At 41.1% G+C, this 18,942-nt stretch overlaps 1 protein-coding gene across 22 annotated transcripts in view; it reads right to left on the reverse strand.

Annotated features, from left to right (window-relative positions):
* AKAP13 (A-kinase anchoring protein 13) overlaps window positions 1–18,942 on the reverse strand; it is a 322,766-nt gene that overhangs the window by 148,014 nt on the left and 155,810 nt on the right. For 18 of the 22 annotated variants that reach the window (XM_070267042.1, XM_070267036.1, XM_070267054.1 and 15 more), the window contains exon 6: window positions 1,139–1,337. In XM_070267042.1, coding sequence (XP_070123143.1) covers window positions 1,139–1,337 — 199 coding nt within the window. Of the gene's footprint in view, window positions 1–1,138; window positions 1,338–16,339; window positions 16,448–18,942 lie in introns of those variants that run through there. The other 4 variants (XM_070267072.1, XM_070267064.1, XM_070267076.1 and 1 more) reach the window with 3 other exon arrangements.

Below are 18,942 nucleotides of genomic sequence, written 5' to 3' on the forward strand. Positions count from 1 at the left end.
AGTCTCCTAAAAACTACGAAAGCAGGTCATTAAATTTAATAAGGAGTGAACATTATAGAACAGAAATTTGAAGAAACAAGTGATGTTGCCTGAACAATCATAGGAGGTCCTAATACACGCATCCTCTCAGTTTTAATTTCTCTCGGTTTCCTGTCAACTATTCACATACCTTGCAGGCAGCTCTGGCACCTGCAAACTGCTATTCCAACTGGACTATCATTCACCTAGTAAGAAGAGCTCCAAGGAAAATCTGACTTCCTGGCAGTCCATTCAGAGGGAAAGAAAATGATACCTGTTCTGGAACAAACGTGATTCAGAAAGGCAGAAGCAGGCGCATCACACAACTCTACTACAAAGTATCTTGGCCTGCTGGACTCAAAAAGAACGCCTGCTCCCAAAGCCTCCGGCACTGAGCTGACCCTAAATGACCTTAAATGAAATTATTGTCAAGCTTTTTCCAAATCAAATCAGCTCTGAAATAAACTGAGTGGAAAAATAATCTAAACTTAGCCTTTCAGATGTTATGGCCAAGAGAGATGTACCCATATGACGTTTATATTATCCATAATAAATGCTACCAGGGAGTCTGTAATGTTTTTATGTCTGGCAACAACTTTATCTTGAAGGCTTGAGTGGATTATAAAATCTTTATTTTTTCAGTGATCTTTTTACCATACAACTATCAATTTAAATATAGTAACACTATCATCACTCACTGAAATAGCTGTGAAAAGGCTTTCTTTCTGGGTAACTTTGGTTCTTGTTCTTTAGCAACAATCTCAGAAACTGTTTTGTTCGTTTAGTGTTTTATAAAATTAAACCAGCAAATTTATAAAGTTAAATAAATTTCCCTTTATGCCAGGAAAATTTAGTTCTAGTTGTTGCGTATTTCTGTATCTGCAATGCGTACGTATAATCTTTCATTATTGCAAAAACGACAACTTCTCAGTCTCCGACTGCTGCAACCCCAATGCTAGCTCCGTATCTGAAAGCAGTAACATCTAACACTGCTAAAACTGCTTTACAAGTTTCACAACCTTTGAGGGAAGCATTTTTATGTTCTACTTAAAGCAAGGTTTACTGAAGGAGGGGGTGGGTGAGGGCACAAAAGCCTGAAAATGAAAATTGTCTTCCTTACCATTAGCTGCTGTTGGATGTTCATAAGTTTAAAAATATGTCCAGTGCAACTGTCCGCAGGAACTGGGGGCTCATGATGTGATTCGGACTCAGAGGTCAAGGTATAGATGTCCAGCTCTCGGTGATGCCTCACAGAGCAGTCTCCGTAAGGTATTTCATAGGATAAGCTACTCCAGGAGTCTGGTTCTCCAGCATTCTCCCTGTAAGCAAGCAATCTCTGGTTAACATACATATGTTCTGCTTCCCAGGCACAAACGTAACCCTCTAAGTCTTACGCAAAATTTCTAACCTGATTGCTCTCTGAGACTCTGCAGCAGAAATTTGGTTTGTACAGTTCCCCAAGGATTCAGGAATGTATCTGTTCCGTTCTCCTCACGAGAGGACACAAATGGGTTAAATGAGAACTGCAAGATTCCTCCCAAAGGATGTTCTTTTGATCAAGATAAAGAGAAGTCTGGGATCTTAAAATAGCTAACATTATATGCTAACAACCAAATAATGAGGAATCGTTTTAGCCGGTTTTCAATAGAAACAAGGCTTATTAAGCGTTTCTCTTAAAATAGGTTACATCACATTCTAATTGCAGCCGATCATATTGGGAAGGGAAGAACCAATCACTCCAACCCATGCAAGGGCACCCCAACTTCTGGGAACAATAGGTGGGAGAAGCACCCTCAAAATTCTTGAAGTCAATTACACAGAGAAAAACTCCCAGAATGCTATATCATACCATACGCGTCAATATAATTACCAAATTCTATTTTAAAGGAAGTACTTGGTTCCCAGAACTCCAAGTGAAATTTTTTTTAATTTAAAAAACCAACAAGTCTGCTCAGCTCTATCATTATACTCATACATCGTATGCAAATCAAGCCGACAAAGGCAGCTATGTAGAGGAGCATTTCTGAGACAGGCCTCCAAAGGTGGGCTCTCTCTGTGTGGTTCTCGCTACTGAACCAGGAGGTTGGTAAAGCATCCCAGAGATTCCGGAAGGAGGAGGAGGGTTATGCGTGAGATCATCATCATGGAAATGGAAGAAACTAAAGAATTAAGAAATAAGAGGCATGCCATCCACTGATAAACATGAGAGGGAAAGGTGACTTCAACTTTTCTCTCCAGAGTTTTGTCTAGTAAATCATGCCTGTCTGTCATTAACAATTCACCTGAGAGTAACTGCAGTTTGAAAACTAAAAGCACGCTACAGTGGAAAACCTATAGCAGAGTGGAGAATAATGCACTGGCTGAGGGTTAACAATCAAGGCTGCTCCAAAAAACAACTACTGTAATTTCCATACTCAAGAGGAGCTCCCCAAGAGTTGCTTAAAATGAGCTTAGCACATGCTATGCTAAATGTTTTACTTACCAAGCTGCTCTACTCTTGAGTACAGTGACCTCAAATAGAAAAGGACCTGTAAGATAGTCACTGAAAAGATGAACCGAATGACTCAGCTATCCCAAATGAGGGGGAAGCAATTTCTCTGTAAATTCAGTTTTGAAACATGGGTTGACATTGTCACTAACTCTACTTAATTAATTCTCTGACAGACATTACTGGCACATCTGCTTACTCAGATTACCACATACCTCATACTCCATAAAAAAAAGGCCTTCGAAAACAGAACCTGATTTATATGCCAACAGTCAGTATGAACAGAATATAACAAGCTAAGAGGGGACTGTTGTCAGGCAGGGGCACCTGAAAAAGCGATCCTATCCATTCCTAGCAAAATGGAGTGATCTACCAACCCTGCCACTGTTCATTCTCAAACTGCTTCCTTTCTAATATCTAAACTTTGGGAAATTCCCTCCTCAACCACAACCTATTTACCTTCTACCTCTCCCACACTCTCCTTCCAGAGGAATGTGCTTTTGTTGCCCCAACTGCCTTCAAGTGATAACCCTTCAGTCTCCCGTTTCACCGTCCCTGTAGATCGCTGTTGCTTCCTACTCCATCCAGATGCCAAAGACTAGTCAATGCAATTACTCTCCCACTGGCTTCCACGGATATCTGCTGCCAGTGACACGCTTCCAAACACATCTTGCCTGTAGGTCTGGGTAAACCCCACCATTTAGCAAGTATCTATGTGCCAGGCACTATTTTAGGTGCTGGTGATATAAAAAATCCTCATCCTGTTGGAACTTATATACTTAGCAAGGGAGACAAGAGTAATCAAGACTGAAAAAACACCTCGTATTTTTGGGGGCCGGCCTGGTGGCGCAGTGGTTAAGTGCGCACGTTCCGCTTTGGCGGCCCGGGGTTTACCAGTTCGGATCCCGGGTGCAGACATGGCACACTTGGCAAGCCATGCTGTGGTAGGCATCCCACATATAAAGTAGAGAAAGATGGGCACGGATGTTGACTCAGGGCCAGTCTTCCTCAGCAAAAAGAGGAGGATTGGCAGCAGATGTTAGCTCAGGGCCAGTCTTTCTCAAAAACAAAACCCCAAAAAACAAACAAAAAAAACACCTAGTATTTTGGAAGGCAGCAAGTGCTATGCAGAAAAACAAAGCAGAGATGAGGGTTGCAATTTTTCTTCTTCTTCTCCCCAAAGCTTCCCCAGCACATAGTTCTACACTCTAGTTGTAGGTCCTTCTGGTTGTGCTATGTGGGACACCGCCTCAGATTGCTTGATGAGTGGTGCCACATCTGCACCCAGGATGCGAACCTGTGAAACCTTGGGCCTTCAAAACAGAGAGAGTGAGCTTAACCACTCGGCCACAGGGCTGGCCCCGAGGGTTACAATTCTAAATGTGGTGGGTGGTCAGGGAAGGCCTCAATAAGGTGACATTTAAGCCAATACATTTTCTGTTCTGTGTTCAGCATTGTATAAAACCTTTACTGGGTCCACTAATAAAATCTGGCAAAGCTCCATGAATACAAATGTTTACTGCAACTTTAGGTATAATAGTATTAAAAACCGGAAACAACCTTACCAAGTCAGTAACTAGACGGCTGTCTCGTAAAGAAAAGATCTATAGACTATCATGTGGTCATTAAAAATAACTGAAATAACAGTTCAAAAACATTAACATCTACAATGTTTGATGAAATGAGCAAAATAAAAAGGGTAAAAAATGTAGGTAAGTAGACATAAAATGCACAAATAAAAACAGTATCATGGGGCAGGCCTGGTGCACAGTGGTTAAGTTCACACGTTCTGTGGTCCAGGGTTTGCCGGTTCAGATCCCAGGTGTGGACCCACGTACGGCTTGTCAAGCCATGTGGTAGGCGTCCCACATATAAAGTAGAGGAAGATGGGAATGGATGTTAGCTCAGGGCCAGTCTTCCTCAGCAAAAAAGAGAAGGACTGGCAGTGGATGTTAGCTCAGGGCTAATTTCCTCAAAACAAAGAAAAAAAATAGCATCAGGGTGTTTGGGTTATACGTTTTTTTCTTCTCCAAGATTTTAATTAATGTTTTTCATAATTTTTTTAAGTCCCTATTCAGCCTTGACTCATTGCTGCTCAGTAATCTTTTACTCACTTGTGTGTTACTCCATCCCCACAGGGGTTACTGAAACTTTCTATAACCTCCTCAAAGGCCCCACTTTAACCCTGCCTACTTCCATCTCAGGTGACCTTTCCTCCCTTCTTAGTGAGAAGCTTGAGGCCATCTCACGTGAGCTAGAACAATCTTTATTGCTTTATAAAGAGCCTCTGCCAGGCCCCTCTGACTACGAGGATGCCTCTTCTCAACAGTGCATCTGCTGTCTCCTCCGGCCCGGCCCTCCTTCGGGACCTGATTCACTAATCGTCCACCAGGTGCCTGGAGTTTCCCCCTGCTCCTGCACCGGCTCCTTCCCCAGCCAGCTCGAGGCCAACAAACACATGGGCAGCAGGCAGCGCCAGGGTGCCACGAAAAGGGACGGCTGCAGCAGGTGGGAGCAGCAGCACTCTCACTCGACCCTGGAGATGAGGAGCTCTCCCCCAGGAATCTGGCCTGCAGGGGACAGCTGACAATGCCTGGAGACATTTTTGGCTGTTAGAACTTGATGGGGGTAAGGGGAGGAAGGCACGTCCCACAGTGTCACAGGTCAGCTCCCGACAACAAGGAATTATCAGGCCCAGACTGTCAGGAGTGCTGAGGTTGAGAAAGCCTGCTGTAAACCCACCGAGCCCTTTCTGTGCGCCCTCCCCTTCCCTTCTACCTCCTTACCAGCCATTTACACACTTGAAGGCTTTGCAATCCGGCTCCTGCTCACTCCCACTGCTACTAACACTTCTCTGTCACAGGTCTCCATTGATAAGTAAATCCCATAACCCACTGGCCTTTCTTTGTCCCCATCATCCTTGAGTTGTACAGAATTCAAAAATGGTGACCCGATTCTTCTTTTGCAATTTATTCTCACTTGATATCCACAAAGAACCATCCTATTCATGCACTGTTTTCTCTGGCTCTTTCTTCCTCCTCTCACATCTTAGATGTAAACATATGTCAACTTTCTGAACTCGGTCCTTCTCTTTCATTCATCCTTTCCCACAGCCCCAGTTCACCTCGCGGACCTCTCTCTGGCCTCAAAGTCTCTCTGAGATCGTGCCCCACACTTCCAACTACTTGTTGAATGTCTTTACCAGGACGTCCAGTGGGCATTCTCAAATTTCAAAACTCATTTTTATGTCCTCCCGTTCCGAAAAGCAGCAGCAACTCCAAACTTATTTCCATGAATGAAATGATTGTTAATCCTAGTGACACCCTCTCCCTTGTTCAGAACACTCTGTTGATTGTGTGTCTGCAATGCCTCCCCCATGCAAACACCTCATTTCAATTCCTATAGGCATCGTTCTATTAAGACCTGCAGTGAATTATCTGCACTCCTACAGCCACTCGTTACAACAGGCCAGCTGCCCTAGAATGTCTACCACTCTCCAAATCTACCCAAAGTAATTATTTTAAAGCAATAGTGATGCCATTCTCTTGCTCGAAAGTTCTGCTCTGCAAAACCGCACAGCTTTTTTTTGTTCTTTTTGCAACTGGGAGTGAAGCATGTACTACGTGTGCCCATTTCACCTAGGTTTCTTTTAACCCTAGGCATTCTATGAAATGTCCTATCTCTACAGTATGGATATATAAAGCAGAGAACCACAGGACTTTACGACCGAGGCTACTCAGCTAACAAGCAGAGCCAGAACTACAACTCTCTCTTGCCGCTCTATGACGGTACCTTCATAGCTATGCTACCCCACCAAGGCTTCTGCCTGGCCGCTGACACGTCCACATTAAGGCACTGCTGTTCTTTTCGCCAATTTATCTTCTTATACTCTATTCTTCTTTTCTTTTTTTTTTTTTTTTTGAAAGATTGGCACCTGAGCTGACATCTGTTACCAATCTTCTTTTTTTCTTCTTCTTCTCCCCAAAGGCCCCCAGTACATAGTTGTATATTCTTAGTTGTGGGTCCTTCTGGTTGTGCTATGTGGGACACCACCTCAGCATGGCCTGATGAGCGGTGTCATGTCTGTGCCCAGGATTCAAACCAGTGAAACCCTGGGCCACCAAAGCAGAGTGCGTGAACTTAACCACTTGGCTATGGGGCCGGCCCCTACTCTATTCTTCTTATACCCTATTCTGCAGCCATACTGTAAATGTCCGTTCCCCAAGCGCACTTCATCAGCCACAGATGCCAGCCTATCCAGAATCCACCCATCTTTCGCGGTCTGGTTTGCTCATCTCCTTTTCCATTTTTCTCTCTGCTGATAAAGTATCTCTTCTCCCCTCTGAATACACAAGATCTTATTGTATTACTCTCTTGTGGCTTAAACTCCTTGGGCTATTTAACAGTTATCTATGTACTTACCTCTCTCACTAGAATACAAGACAAGCTCCTTAGGAGTGGGATGGTGTCTACTGGAATTGCAATTCACTCAAGTTTTAAGATCAAAAGTCAGCATAGACTACAAAAATACAGGGGTGTGAAGAATTTCTCTATCACCATTTTTTGGGGGTTAGTAACAAATGAAAACCTGGCCTAACATTCTGGGGCTATGTTATATAAAGAACTACAATCTCCAAACAACAGAATCACAAAGCACAGACAGACATACGCACAGAAGAGGAATGAGGGAACTGAGACTGAGGCGGCATTATAAACTGACATCCCACGAAAATGAGAATTTAGCTCACTACCTGCTCCCCTACCCTAAAAACACATAAACACAACCTAACCTTTTCTCCTCATAATAGTTACAATTTTGGTTGCTTGAGTGTTCACGGCTACATTATTATGCATCTAGAAATGCTGTTCAAAGCAGGTCCAAGTTATGCACTAGGATGACTTTTCCTGTCTTGTATAATTTATTACTTTCTCTTGAATTAAGTGACTTTCTTTTTTCTAATTATTCCTACCTAGAATCTTGTTTCTATGGTCTTGCTGCACAATGTGATATTCAAAGATCGTTCAATGAAACATTTACTGAACAACTATTAAATGGTAGGCACTGGGCCAGATGTCAGGGCTCCGAGGATCAATATGGTACCTTTCCCAAGGACAAATGTAATCTCACAGTCTAAGGTCAAACATGAATTACTGTTAGATAGCCACAGTTTGGCTTACTGGTGTTACTGTTACTTCCATGGAAGCAGAAGCAGGAAAGACTCTATTAGGAGTTTCACCCTTATAAGCGTGGCATTTTACACAATAAATATACCTTATTTCATGAAAATTACAATGCTATTACTTGTAAAAAAAAAAAAAAGTACCACCATTTTAGGTACCACTAAGGAAGAAAAAAACTGCTGCGGATTAAATTATGACACAATGTTATAACAGGATTGATCAAAATCGATTTAATTTCACAGTTGGAAAAAGATACATCTTAAAAGAGAAAACAGTATAAACACAGTCAACTGTCCTTCTGAATATGGGTAGTGATAGTACAGACAGTTCAAGTGAACAAGCCATTCCAACATCACCTGCTTTCGTAGTCAGCTCTGCTTCACTTAATGTTAACATTCGCCTGTGTCCCCGAAGCACGCGACCATGGTCACAGACACATGCAGAGAAAGCAGCTCAAAGGCTCTAGACTGAGCTGCAAGGAACCTCGGAAGCTGTGGCTTGGTATACTTGAGCAAAAACATCGAAGACACTAGTGTTCAAACTTTTGAGTAGCTCAACATTTTCAAATAAAAATTTTCAAAATTTTCAAAAAAAAAAACAGAAAAAGAGTTGCTTGGTGATGGGGCCAGTGGAGGGGAGGGAGGGCAGAGCCCAGCCTCTCCCCACTGCCTTCTCTCCTGGGGGCTGTGGCGCTCACACCCAGAACGTGAGGCAAAGCCAAATGGGCTGCCATTCTGAAAGCACAGACTGACTTCAGGCACAACGACCACACTTCCCATTTTAAAGGCATTTTCCTTGTTTAGTCTCCTTTGGATTTGTAGAATAACTACTCAGCATTCTCCTGATGAGAAGCCCTTTCGATGTCCAGAGTTAATAATTCAATTGTCCTCAGTACTCAGCCTTGTATTTCTGCCATGGAGAGGAGCTTGCCTGGGTACCTAAAATTTACCTTAGAAATAGACACCGAGATTTTATTGTAACCAAATCCAGGCTGGCAGGACAGAATAGCACACCCACAAATGCACCTCAACTTCTGGTGTTTCAGTTAGTGAATCAAGAGGAACCCCAGCCTCAGCTGAGGCTTCGTAAGAAATGAGTGAGAAGGAGAGGTGTAGATGGAGTGTAAATGCTGCAGGAAGGTTTACAAACATCTCTGCCACCTTTCACTGTTCCTCCCAAGGAGGGAGGACACCACCATCTGAAGACAAGACAGGGCATTTTCATTACTAATTGTGGAAATTATGCAGTACAGACATTATTTCATTTCTGCTACACCAGACAGTATTAAGGTCTCTCAGAATTTCTTGGATTGTCACATTCAACCAGATCCCAGAACAGAATTCAAGGTAGAAAAGGTCGCTATCATGATTATCTTGAAACTTTCAATCATCCTGCCATAAGCCAATTTATCATTTTCAACCATTCTTGGGTGCCTTGAATTTTCTCCAGTTTCCAGCACAACTCCAACGGCGGTCTCCCCATTCTGAGCTCTGAACGTCTTGTTGCCCTGCACTGTAATGTCCTCTTTACGCATCTGTAACCCCTACTGAGGACAAGGACCACCCACCTCTGACCTGCTGGGTCTCACCACCCTGCTCAGTCTCCTGGCACGTTATAGGTACTCAAATACCTGTTGGGAGTTCACTCTAGGGCAGAAAAGTAGGAATATTCTTCTGTTTTCCTCAAGATGTTACAAATGATTTGAGAACACTAAGAACTCACTCTCTGTGAAGGGACAGATAACCTGAAGAAGGAATTCTAGTAAAACTCAATGCAGTGGCAGTAACGGCTCAGCAGGTAGTTGGTGAACGAGACTAAAAAGCGACGACGACTGAATGCAGTGAATGACAAGACAGGGAGGAAACAATCACTGCTTAAAAGGATATTACTGGGCAGCTGGTGAACAGTGAATATAAACTGTATGTTGTGGGGCTGGCCCATGGCCGAGCAGTTAAGCTCATGCGCTCCACTCTGGCAGCCGGGGGTTACACTGGTTTGGATCCTGGACGCAGACCTAGTACCACTCATCAGGCCATGCTGAGGCAGCCTCCCACATAGCACAACCAGAAGGACCTGCAACTACAATGTAGAACTATGTACTGGGGGGCTTTGGGGAGAAGAAGAAGAAGAAGAAAAAAAAAGATTGGCAACATATACTAGCTCAGGGCCAATCTCAGAAAACAAAAAAAACCTGTATATTAGATAATCATATTGTATTAATGTTACGTTACTGATTTTGTAAACTGCACTGTTAAAAGAATATGCTGATACATTTAGGAATAAAGGGGCATGATCGCTGCAACTTACTCTCAACAGCTCAGTAAAATTCTACACATACACACGCAGATAAAGCAAATATAACAAAAAGGTAACAATTGTTGAGTTTAGATGAAAGGTATACAGGAGTTCATTGTACTATCCTTGCATCTTTTCTGAGTTCAAAATGTTTCAAAATAAAAAGTCTAATATAAAACATCAATTTTCGAAAAGGCAGGGGAGCAATTCTTTCACTCTTCCATGATTATTATTTACTTAAGGCAGGGGAGCAACGAATATTATACAGGTACCTACTGAGACACGGGCAGGGTGACAGGTGCTTTTAGGTACAGTACTTAATTTAATCCTCGAGGAGTCCTTCAAAGAAGTGCCATTGCCAGTTCAGAGGAGAGGAAACTGAGACTCAGAAATGTTAATGCACTTGCTCAAGATACATCACAAACATCAGCAGTTCATTAAACCTGACTTCAAACCACAAACCTCCCCACTTAGAAGAAGTAAGAACTTGGGCTAGTTAGCCTCTTCGAGCAGCTATCGAGAGCTGTAAAAAGACAATGATAGTCCCTTTACAAAGTTGCTGTGGTGATTAAAGGGGACAGGAAATAAACTAGTAATGCCTGGCACACAGGAGACATCAATAACCATTAGCACTCCCCTTACTTAGCACACAGCTAATAAGTAATGGACTGATGGATCTAAGTCTGGTGGGGCGGATCCCAAAGCCGGGGCTCACCCGCTACCTAACGCTGCGCTGCTCTGGGGGAAGTGCTGGTCTTTACGGGAACGCGCCCCACGGTGCCAGAGCAGAAGGAGGCGCATTTGAAGGCAGCATGGAGCAAGGGGGCTGGTAGGGGAAAATTTTCCTCACAATTAAAAGAATGTCCACCCCAGGCAGAAACATTTTTCAACACACAAGCCTGCTCTGATAAAAGTTCTAAAGTCCACCACCAGCCGAATTACTCAACAGAATGCTGAGCAGACCAAGCACAGCCCTTCTCCAGGCGTTCGACAAGATTCAGACAAAATGTAGGAAAAACCACAGCCCGAATTCTCCCTGCCTAGCTATTTTCAAAACAAGCACATTCTACCCAAATGAAGGGTACTATCAACTTCGACATTTATTCTTTCAATCTTTTTCAAAAATGACACACCCAAATGGTTTGCCAAATTTTTCACAAAATTGACACCAACCAGCACCTGTCTTCTCCTAAGGGGAAAAAAAATACTCTCCTCACCATACCAAACCACCAAAATTCATCTATTTAAGTTCACTTTAGATTTCCCTCGAGACGAAATCACTGGGCAATATGATGGGAAAAGCATGGGTGTTGAAGTCTGAGTAGAAGCCCATTTGTACCATGGTCTGATCTAAGACAAATTATTTAGCTTCCTTGAGCCAAAGTTTTTTCATCGATTTAAAAAAAAAAGTGGGAACAATAGCAGCTTTCTTACAGAACTGTTTTGAGAATTAAAAAAGACATGGATAGAGACATTCTTACTGTATATATTACTAGTAAGTACTCATTACATGTTAATTGGTATTTCCTTCCACATGCAAGGAGTACACACCATAACCACTCCCTTTATTACTAAGTTTATTAATTAACAATGTATCAAATATTGAGCTATGTGTTTTATCTATATCACCTCATTTCTTCTTTTAACTATCCTGTGAAGGAAGACATTATTACCCCAATTTACAGATGAGAAAACTGAAGCTGTGAGAAATTTAATAACTTGCCTACTGAGAGCCAGAATTGGGGCTGACATCCTAAACCACCGCACAGATTTTGCGCTAGAAAACGCAGACCAATAAAACAAACCAAATATTTTTAACACACACACTTTGGGGGATTAAGTTTGGGGATGCAAGTTCTAGGTTACTGTGCATTATGGACGTGGGGTATAGTTTATGGTCGTGGCTTCCATGGTCGTTTTTCTCTCTTGCTTCTCACTCTGAGGGGGTACTTGGGCTCTCTTACTCAGGGGTTCCGTGACTTCTGGAATACCTTGGCCCTCTGATAGCCAAAGTTCTGTATTTTCTAGTCTCACCTTACTGCACCGCTTTCCAGATCTTGAAACAATAATTTTTAATATCGTACCATGATATTAGTTACATACGCATCGATATCTAATATACCAACATTCACAGGGTAAGTAAAAAGAAAGTTAAATCAAGCTGATACTAGACTGACATTTAAATATTTATTATGGTCAAGCTATTTGGTGGTTGATTCCTCTTATTTAATCAGATTTAAACCTGATTCAACAATAACTCTCAGGGATTCATATTCAGATGCAATGTGAAGTCTAATTTTCCCACTAACGCAGAATTCTTGATGTTAACTGCATTTTAGAATTACCTGGAGAGCTTTTAAAAATCCTGATGTCCAGACCACACCTCACATCAATTAAACAAAAATCTCTAGAGGTGGCCCTCAGGCATCAGTTTTTAAAGCTCCCCAGGAGATTCTAACGTCTAATTAGAATGCCCATGTGATTCTAACGTGCAGCCAAAGCTATAAAACATCACGTTAAAGGAAGCTACAGGTGCCAGTTCATTTAGAAAAGAACAGTATAGCGAAGGCTGGCAAGACTGAAACGAATAGTGGAGTTCTGAGTATCATATCCTTTGATCTAATTATACAATTCCTTGGAATTTATCCTACTGAAGTAATTTAACAGAAGCCAAAATCAATAGGTAAAAGATGAGGCTCACTAGAGCATTCATTAGTTAATTTCTGACATTGTTTTTATGTGTGTGAGAGGAAGGCTGGCCCTGAGCTAACATCTGTTGCCAATCTTCCTCTTTTTGCTTGAGGAAGACTGTCACTGAGCTAACATCTGTGCCAGTCTTCCTCTATTTTATGTGGGAACCTACCATAGCATGGCTTGACAAGCGGCACTACGTCCACATCTTGGATACAAACCTGCAAGCCCTGGGCCGCCAAAGCAGAGCATGTGAACTTAAGCACTACACTACCGGGCCAGCCCCTAATTCATGATGTTTTAAACGATAAAACTAACATTCAACATTTGGTTTAAATACTCATAATAAACAAAATATTTTAGAGGACCTCAAAAAGAATTATAAGAACCATATAAATGGATGAGTATGATAAAATAAACGCTGATTCTCCCCCCTTGCTATCTTTCCTGCTTCTGGCCCAAGTCAGAGGACAGAGACAGCACGGTGCAGGCATCACCAAGAGCAATTTCAAGGGAACAGGTAGCGATAAACTACGACACAGAAGTCTGAGCTTGGAGTCTGGCACAGTTATATTTAATTCATCCCCAGAAGAGCACTAGGCACTTCCAATAGATCCTCAGCTAAGAAACAGCCCAGATCGACCAATTTCTGCTCAGTGAGGCCTTTTTTCCTTTTCAACCCTCTCACTTCCCAGATGACTTAGGTCACCTAAGTGCTCATGATAAGAGATATCTACTTACATATTACTTGAATTTATATTTATATAAAGTCAGGATGATCTCTCACAGAATGTATGATCTCTGCCTATTTCATGACAGTTACTGGCTTAGTAATTATTTATTGTCCTCTGCATGTGCTTGATGTTACTCGATGAGAGTGAGAAACACAGGCAGCTGAGAATTACCGTAGGGGAGAACACTATCACTGTTGACGGAAATCAAATTCTAGGTTGGGGCAAGAGAGAGAAATGCTTACAATGTAACCTGAAACTTGGGAAGACCAACAGAACTGGATCAAGTTATTTCAAACTGCTGATGGAAAAGAGATCAAGTAGAAAAGTCCAGTATCAACCACTAAGAGAGAGAACACATCTTTAAAACGTGGAGTTTCTTTAGCTTTCTCATGGAGCAAACACACAACACAAAATCAAATAGCAACCCAATCTGTTTAACAATTTAAATAACCTAATCACAACAGAGGGAAAGGAATGCAGGTCCATTTCTTCCTGTCTTATTTCTGAAAAGCATTTGAAACTCAGTATGACAGAAAGATTAAGAGCTAAATATGAATCCATAACTCCAGTGTAATGGTGACCTTTAAAATCAGCTGATTACCAAGCTCCCAATGATGACAATTCCATGATTCTATAGACAAAGGATTTGTTCTACTTCTAGACACAGATAACTTTAATCACAATAAAGTCACCACTCTCTAAACTAGTTTTTCCAGTTCAGGAAAAAGAAAAAATTTTTGCTCACTGGTCTGAGCAGGACTCTTGTCTTCAGGCATGAAGTTCACTTGACTTTCTATCAGGTTACTGTCACTAAAATTTAGGAAAAGAACACATACTGAACAAGTCCAATACACTTCTAAGGATCTTGTGTATTTTTATACAACCCATTGCCCTGATCCAGCACTTTTCATAATTCAATTGTTGAAATGGATTCATCTTATTTAGAAGCAGTCAGACAAACAAAATAGGTCAAAATAAAGAGAGATGAATGAGGGCTAAAACACAAATTTTTTTATTCATTTCAAGCAATCTATTCCCAAGCAATTTAGTATAGTAACTTACGTGGATTAATGAGCTGAACAAAAAGCTAAAAGCAAAATGTTTCTTTAGATTACATCAAAAAAGGTACTAAGAGAAATTCTACTGAACACTCATATCTTAACAAAGCCATTTTCATAGTAGCACATATTCTCTAAAAGGGTATGCATATACAAAGACCTCAGAGGACATTAGCAGCATAAGTATACAGAGAATTTCAACTTACTCTGTATAAACTTAAAATGCAAATCTAAATCCTATGAAATAAGAGGAAACTGGGTAATACATGGGGCAATTACAAAAACTATTTCTCGGTAAATGAAAATATATTAGACTCTATACGAATACTTTTTCAAATGTTCATATGGGTATTTTTCCATTATTGATAAAATGTCTCCAATAGTCTGTTGAAAATAATAACATGACAGATGGCATGTCATTGTATTAAGAACGCATTCTACCTGGAATCTGGTCTTCTCTATATTGTTCTTCAGTTCATATTTCAAGATATCTTAAAATATCACATTTCCAGAAAATGGTTTAGGTTATACATTTACTCAATCAAACAGTCCACAAATATTCATGCAGTATATACTATGTTGCTAGATGCTGAAATACAGCAATGAATAAGTAAGACAGCCAAGGTTCCTACTATACCAGAGCTTATGTTAACAGAGGGATATAATTACAGTTAAAGATAAATGCTCTAAAGAAAATAAACCAGGATGCTTATGGCAGAAAATTCCTTGGAGTAGAGATAGTGGCTTCTTCAGAAAAGTGGTCAGGAAAACCTGTGAGAAGGTACGACAACTGATGTGATCATGTGAAAAGAGCCAGCCTGTGGTTTCTGGGACAGAATATGTCAGGCAAAGGGTACAGCAAGTGCAAAGATCATGAGGCAGCAACCAGCTGGCCAGTATGGCTAGGGTCAGGGTAACTGCAGAGAAAGCAACAGGAATGAGGAGAATATTATAAAATGAGGTCTGAGGGTTGTACAGGGTTCTGATCTCAGGGAGCTCTGTGAATCATGGTAGGAACTAGGATGTTATTCTGAGGGGGTGAGGACATATTAGGAGGAGAAAGCCAAAGAGGAAAAAAACAAAAGAACGAAGCTAACAATATTAACTATTAGTATAGTACCAAATGACTATTATTTACTTTTAATCCTCAGAACGACTTTGAGGCAGGTATCAGTGTATTTCCATTTTTCATGTGAAGAAACTGAGGCTTAAGGGACAATTTGCCCAAGTACATAGCTAGTAAGTGAAAGGCCAGAATTGGTACCCAGACCTAATTCCAAAACTTCTGTGCCTCTTTCCACTACCCACAGTGATACCCGACCCACTAAGAGGCTCGAACTACGACCACACTCAAATTATACAAACTGTAAGTCTGATATATTTATCAGAATGTAATCAGATACATTAGGTTTTCTGTTATCACAAATTTTACAGGATCCATAGCAAGTTTTCAACAAAGTAAGAGACCATTCCCAGAGATGGCATTACAGCATCCAAACTGAGCATCCATGGCTGGCCCCAGAACTCAAGCTTTATGTATGTGGGACAACAAAATTCAATAATGCCACACTGAATTTAACTAATTTCCCAGCGTTCTAGCCACTATGCAACAATCAACAACCAATCGCCCTCCACCTTCTCACCTTGTCTAGGATGTTGCAATTCAAGAAAGAGTTCAGGTGTGATGCTAACACACGCGTAAAACCGTGTCGAATCAACTGCAGAGGAAAACATTTTGCCAGTACTAACAATACTAGTCATTCAGGGGCAAGTTCAAAGATCCGTCTTGTTGAGATAGAGCGAAAAGCCAGATCACATGGCAGAGGACAGACAATAAAGATCAACAGCGCATCAGTCTGGAAGCTGATACTCACTTACGGTGGCCCAAGCACCACGAATACCGCAAGCCCATCCTGAGTCCTGGCTTCACACTACAGCTTTAAGAGCAGAGGAAACAGCCTGGTCAGCCCTCCCGGAGGGCGTGTCTGCTGAGTCCTCCTCCCACAGGAAGTGCAGCACCCAGTTCCTTATTTGAGGGTTACTGCAACATCTTCACGAAACCACATCACCATAGCAGTGCCAAACCTCAAGGAGTCCTATAAAACCAACCACAGCTCCACTGAAACGGAAAGGGAGACGCTAGAGGCCAAAAAAGGTGGGGAAGGGGCAGGGGCGAGGGTCGCTGACCCACCTCCAAATCCATAGGATTCCTATCTTAGGTGTTTGTAGGGAACTTGCTGCCAGACGGGTTGAGCTTTCATGCACATGCAGATTCACTAGAAACTGTAGCACAGACACTGTTAGTTTTTTTCACTTCTTTCCTTCCTCCTCCTTTTGTTTTTTTCTGACATAGTACTCCCACTCTGCCCTTAACAACTAGCATGGGAATAGTGCAAAGGAAAGAGGGCACACAATTTGAGCAACTACTGTGTGTCAGCAATTTGTTATAAATTCTATGTCGTTAAATAATTAAAAACAGAAAAGTTTTATGAGGCAGTGGTGAGAACAAGAGCTGGGAAGTCAGAGACACTGGTTTGATTCCTTACTCCGACATGAACCCCTGTATGATCTTGGGTCAGTTACCTAAGTTTCTCTGCAGGTCCATTTCCTCATCTGTAAAATGGGAACGGTAGGTTTGTTGTGCAATCAACTGAACGCGAAAGTAAGGTGTTAGCATAGCATTTGGCCTTCCCAACGTGCTCAATAAACTGTGACCATATGGTATACTACAGGGTTGGTATAATTCTAATGAACAAAAAAGAAGAGCGTTTCTTAGTATTAGACATTCAAAAAAAAGAAAGCACAGGGATGATCTTGCTTGTGGGATAACTGTCAGGCAACTACCCTTGCGTCACCCAACCACCATTCACTCCCAAAAAAATCTGAGAGGAAAATGGGGCTCTATGCCCTGCCATTTCAAGGGATAGCGTTACCGCTGTGGGGTGAGGTTGACCAGGAACAAATGTCAGAAACTGGATGGTGCAAAGAGATGTCATATTCACACTAAGTTGAGTGATCAGCTTATTTCCAGTGAATTTTCTTTCCTAGCTCTCCAAATAAAGGGACGCGCGACGTTTCTAAGAACTTTACAGGCATGTTGTCATTTAATCCGAACAGATCTATGAAGTACATGTTAGGAATCAACAACCAAGTAGCTTGATCCTATCAATAAATGTTTAAACGTCAGTCGAGTATCAACTTGATTTAACTTTGTTTTTACTTCTCCTGTGAATGTTGGTATGTTAGATATTGATGCATATATAACTAATATCATGGTAGGATATTAAAAATTATTTTTTCAAGATCTGGAAGACAGTGCAGTAAGGCAAGACTAGAAAATACAGAACTTTGGCTATCAGTGCGCCAAAGTATTCCAGAAGTCATGGAACCACTGAGTCAGAGAGGCCAAGTAGCCCCTCAGAGTGAAAAGCAAGAGAGGAAAATGGCCATTTTATAGATGAGGAAACTGAGGCTCACAGATGATAAACAACAGGGGTGTACCCAAGTTCAGCTTGGCCATTTTTAAGCTCAAGTAGTTGGATGCCTACAAAACACGTATGTGATCAGCGACCAGGTGATGGCACAGGTTACCATCACGCCAGGGAAGCAACATCACCAATACAAGAAAAACTGCTAGAATAAGGAGTCTTCTGTAAGTACGCTCTACGTAATCCAAAGGGCAGATCTGCTTTTGCTTTCTATGCAGAAATTCTATTCGGCAGTGAAAGCATAAGTGTGTATTTATTATAAGAGTAAAATGAGACAATAATTAGTGATTGTGAAAACTTAATGCTATGTACAAAAACAATTAAGAGTTTTCAAGCAGTTAAATTAATAGAGACATAAGTCAACAGTTAGTAAGAATATTAAGAGAAAGTGCACTGGCTAGATAACTTTAGGAAGAACATTTTATCTTTCTTGAGCCAACAAAGTTTATAAAAATTTAAATGATACACGAAGAATAACATATCAGATTACATAAAAACTCTAAATTTGATTAACTTTTTGTTAATTACCATTCATCAACATTAAACATTAAATAGAATTTTTAAAAATTGTATATATCTCATTCCATTTAGGCCATGTGTCTCTCACGGGAAAATTCTACTTGTAAATTATTCACATTTTATAAAAAACAAATTAAAAGCTGAATGTCAACACTGCCACCTCCAAATTTTACGAGAAGGGAAAAACAGCCAAAATCACGGAGAACAACTATGATACATCATCCTCAATCCAGGTACAAACCCACGAAGAAATGTGTTAGAAAAAATGAGGTATCCCAAACACATTCTTTATAATTGAAGGTCAAAACAGAATTTATTAAGAATACAATTCCTTATAGTTATAAGTATATCTGGATCCAACATTTGAACAAAATCTTGTCGCAAAATGTTTTACAATGCTTACCAATTTCAGCAGCTAAAGCATTTTTGAGATTCATTAAGAATCCTAAGTACAAAATCCTTCTAGAAAC

Source organism: Equus caballus, chromosome 1 (genome assembly GCF_041296265.1).
Source record: "Equus caballus isolate H_3958 breed thoroughbred chromosome 1, TB-T2T, whole genome shotgun sequence".
In the NCBI taxonomy this organism is placed as follows: domain Eukaryota; kingdom Metazoa; phylum Chordata; class Mammalia; order Perissodactyla; family Equidae; genus Equus; species Equus caballus.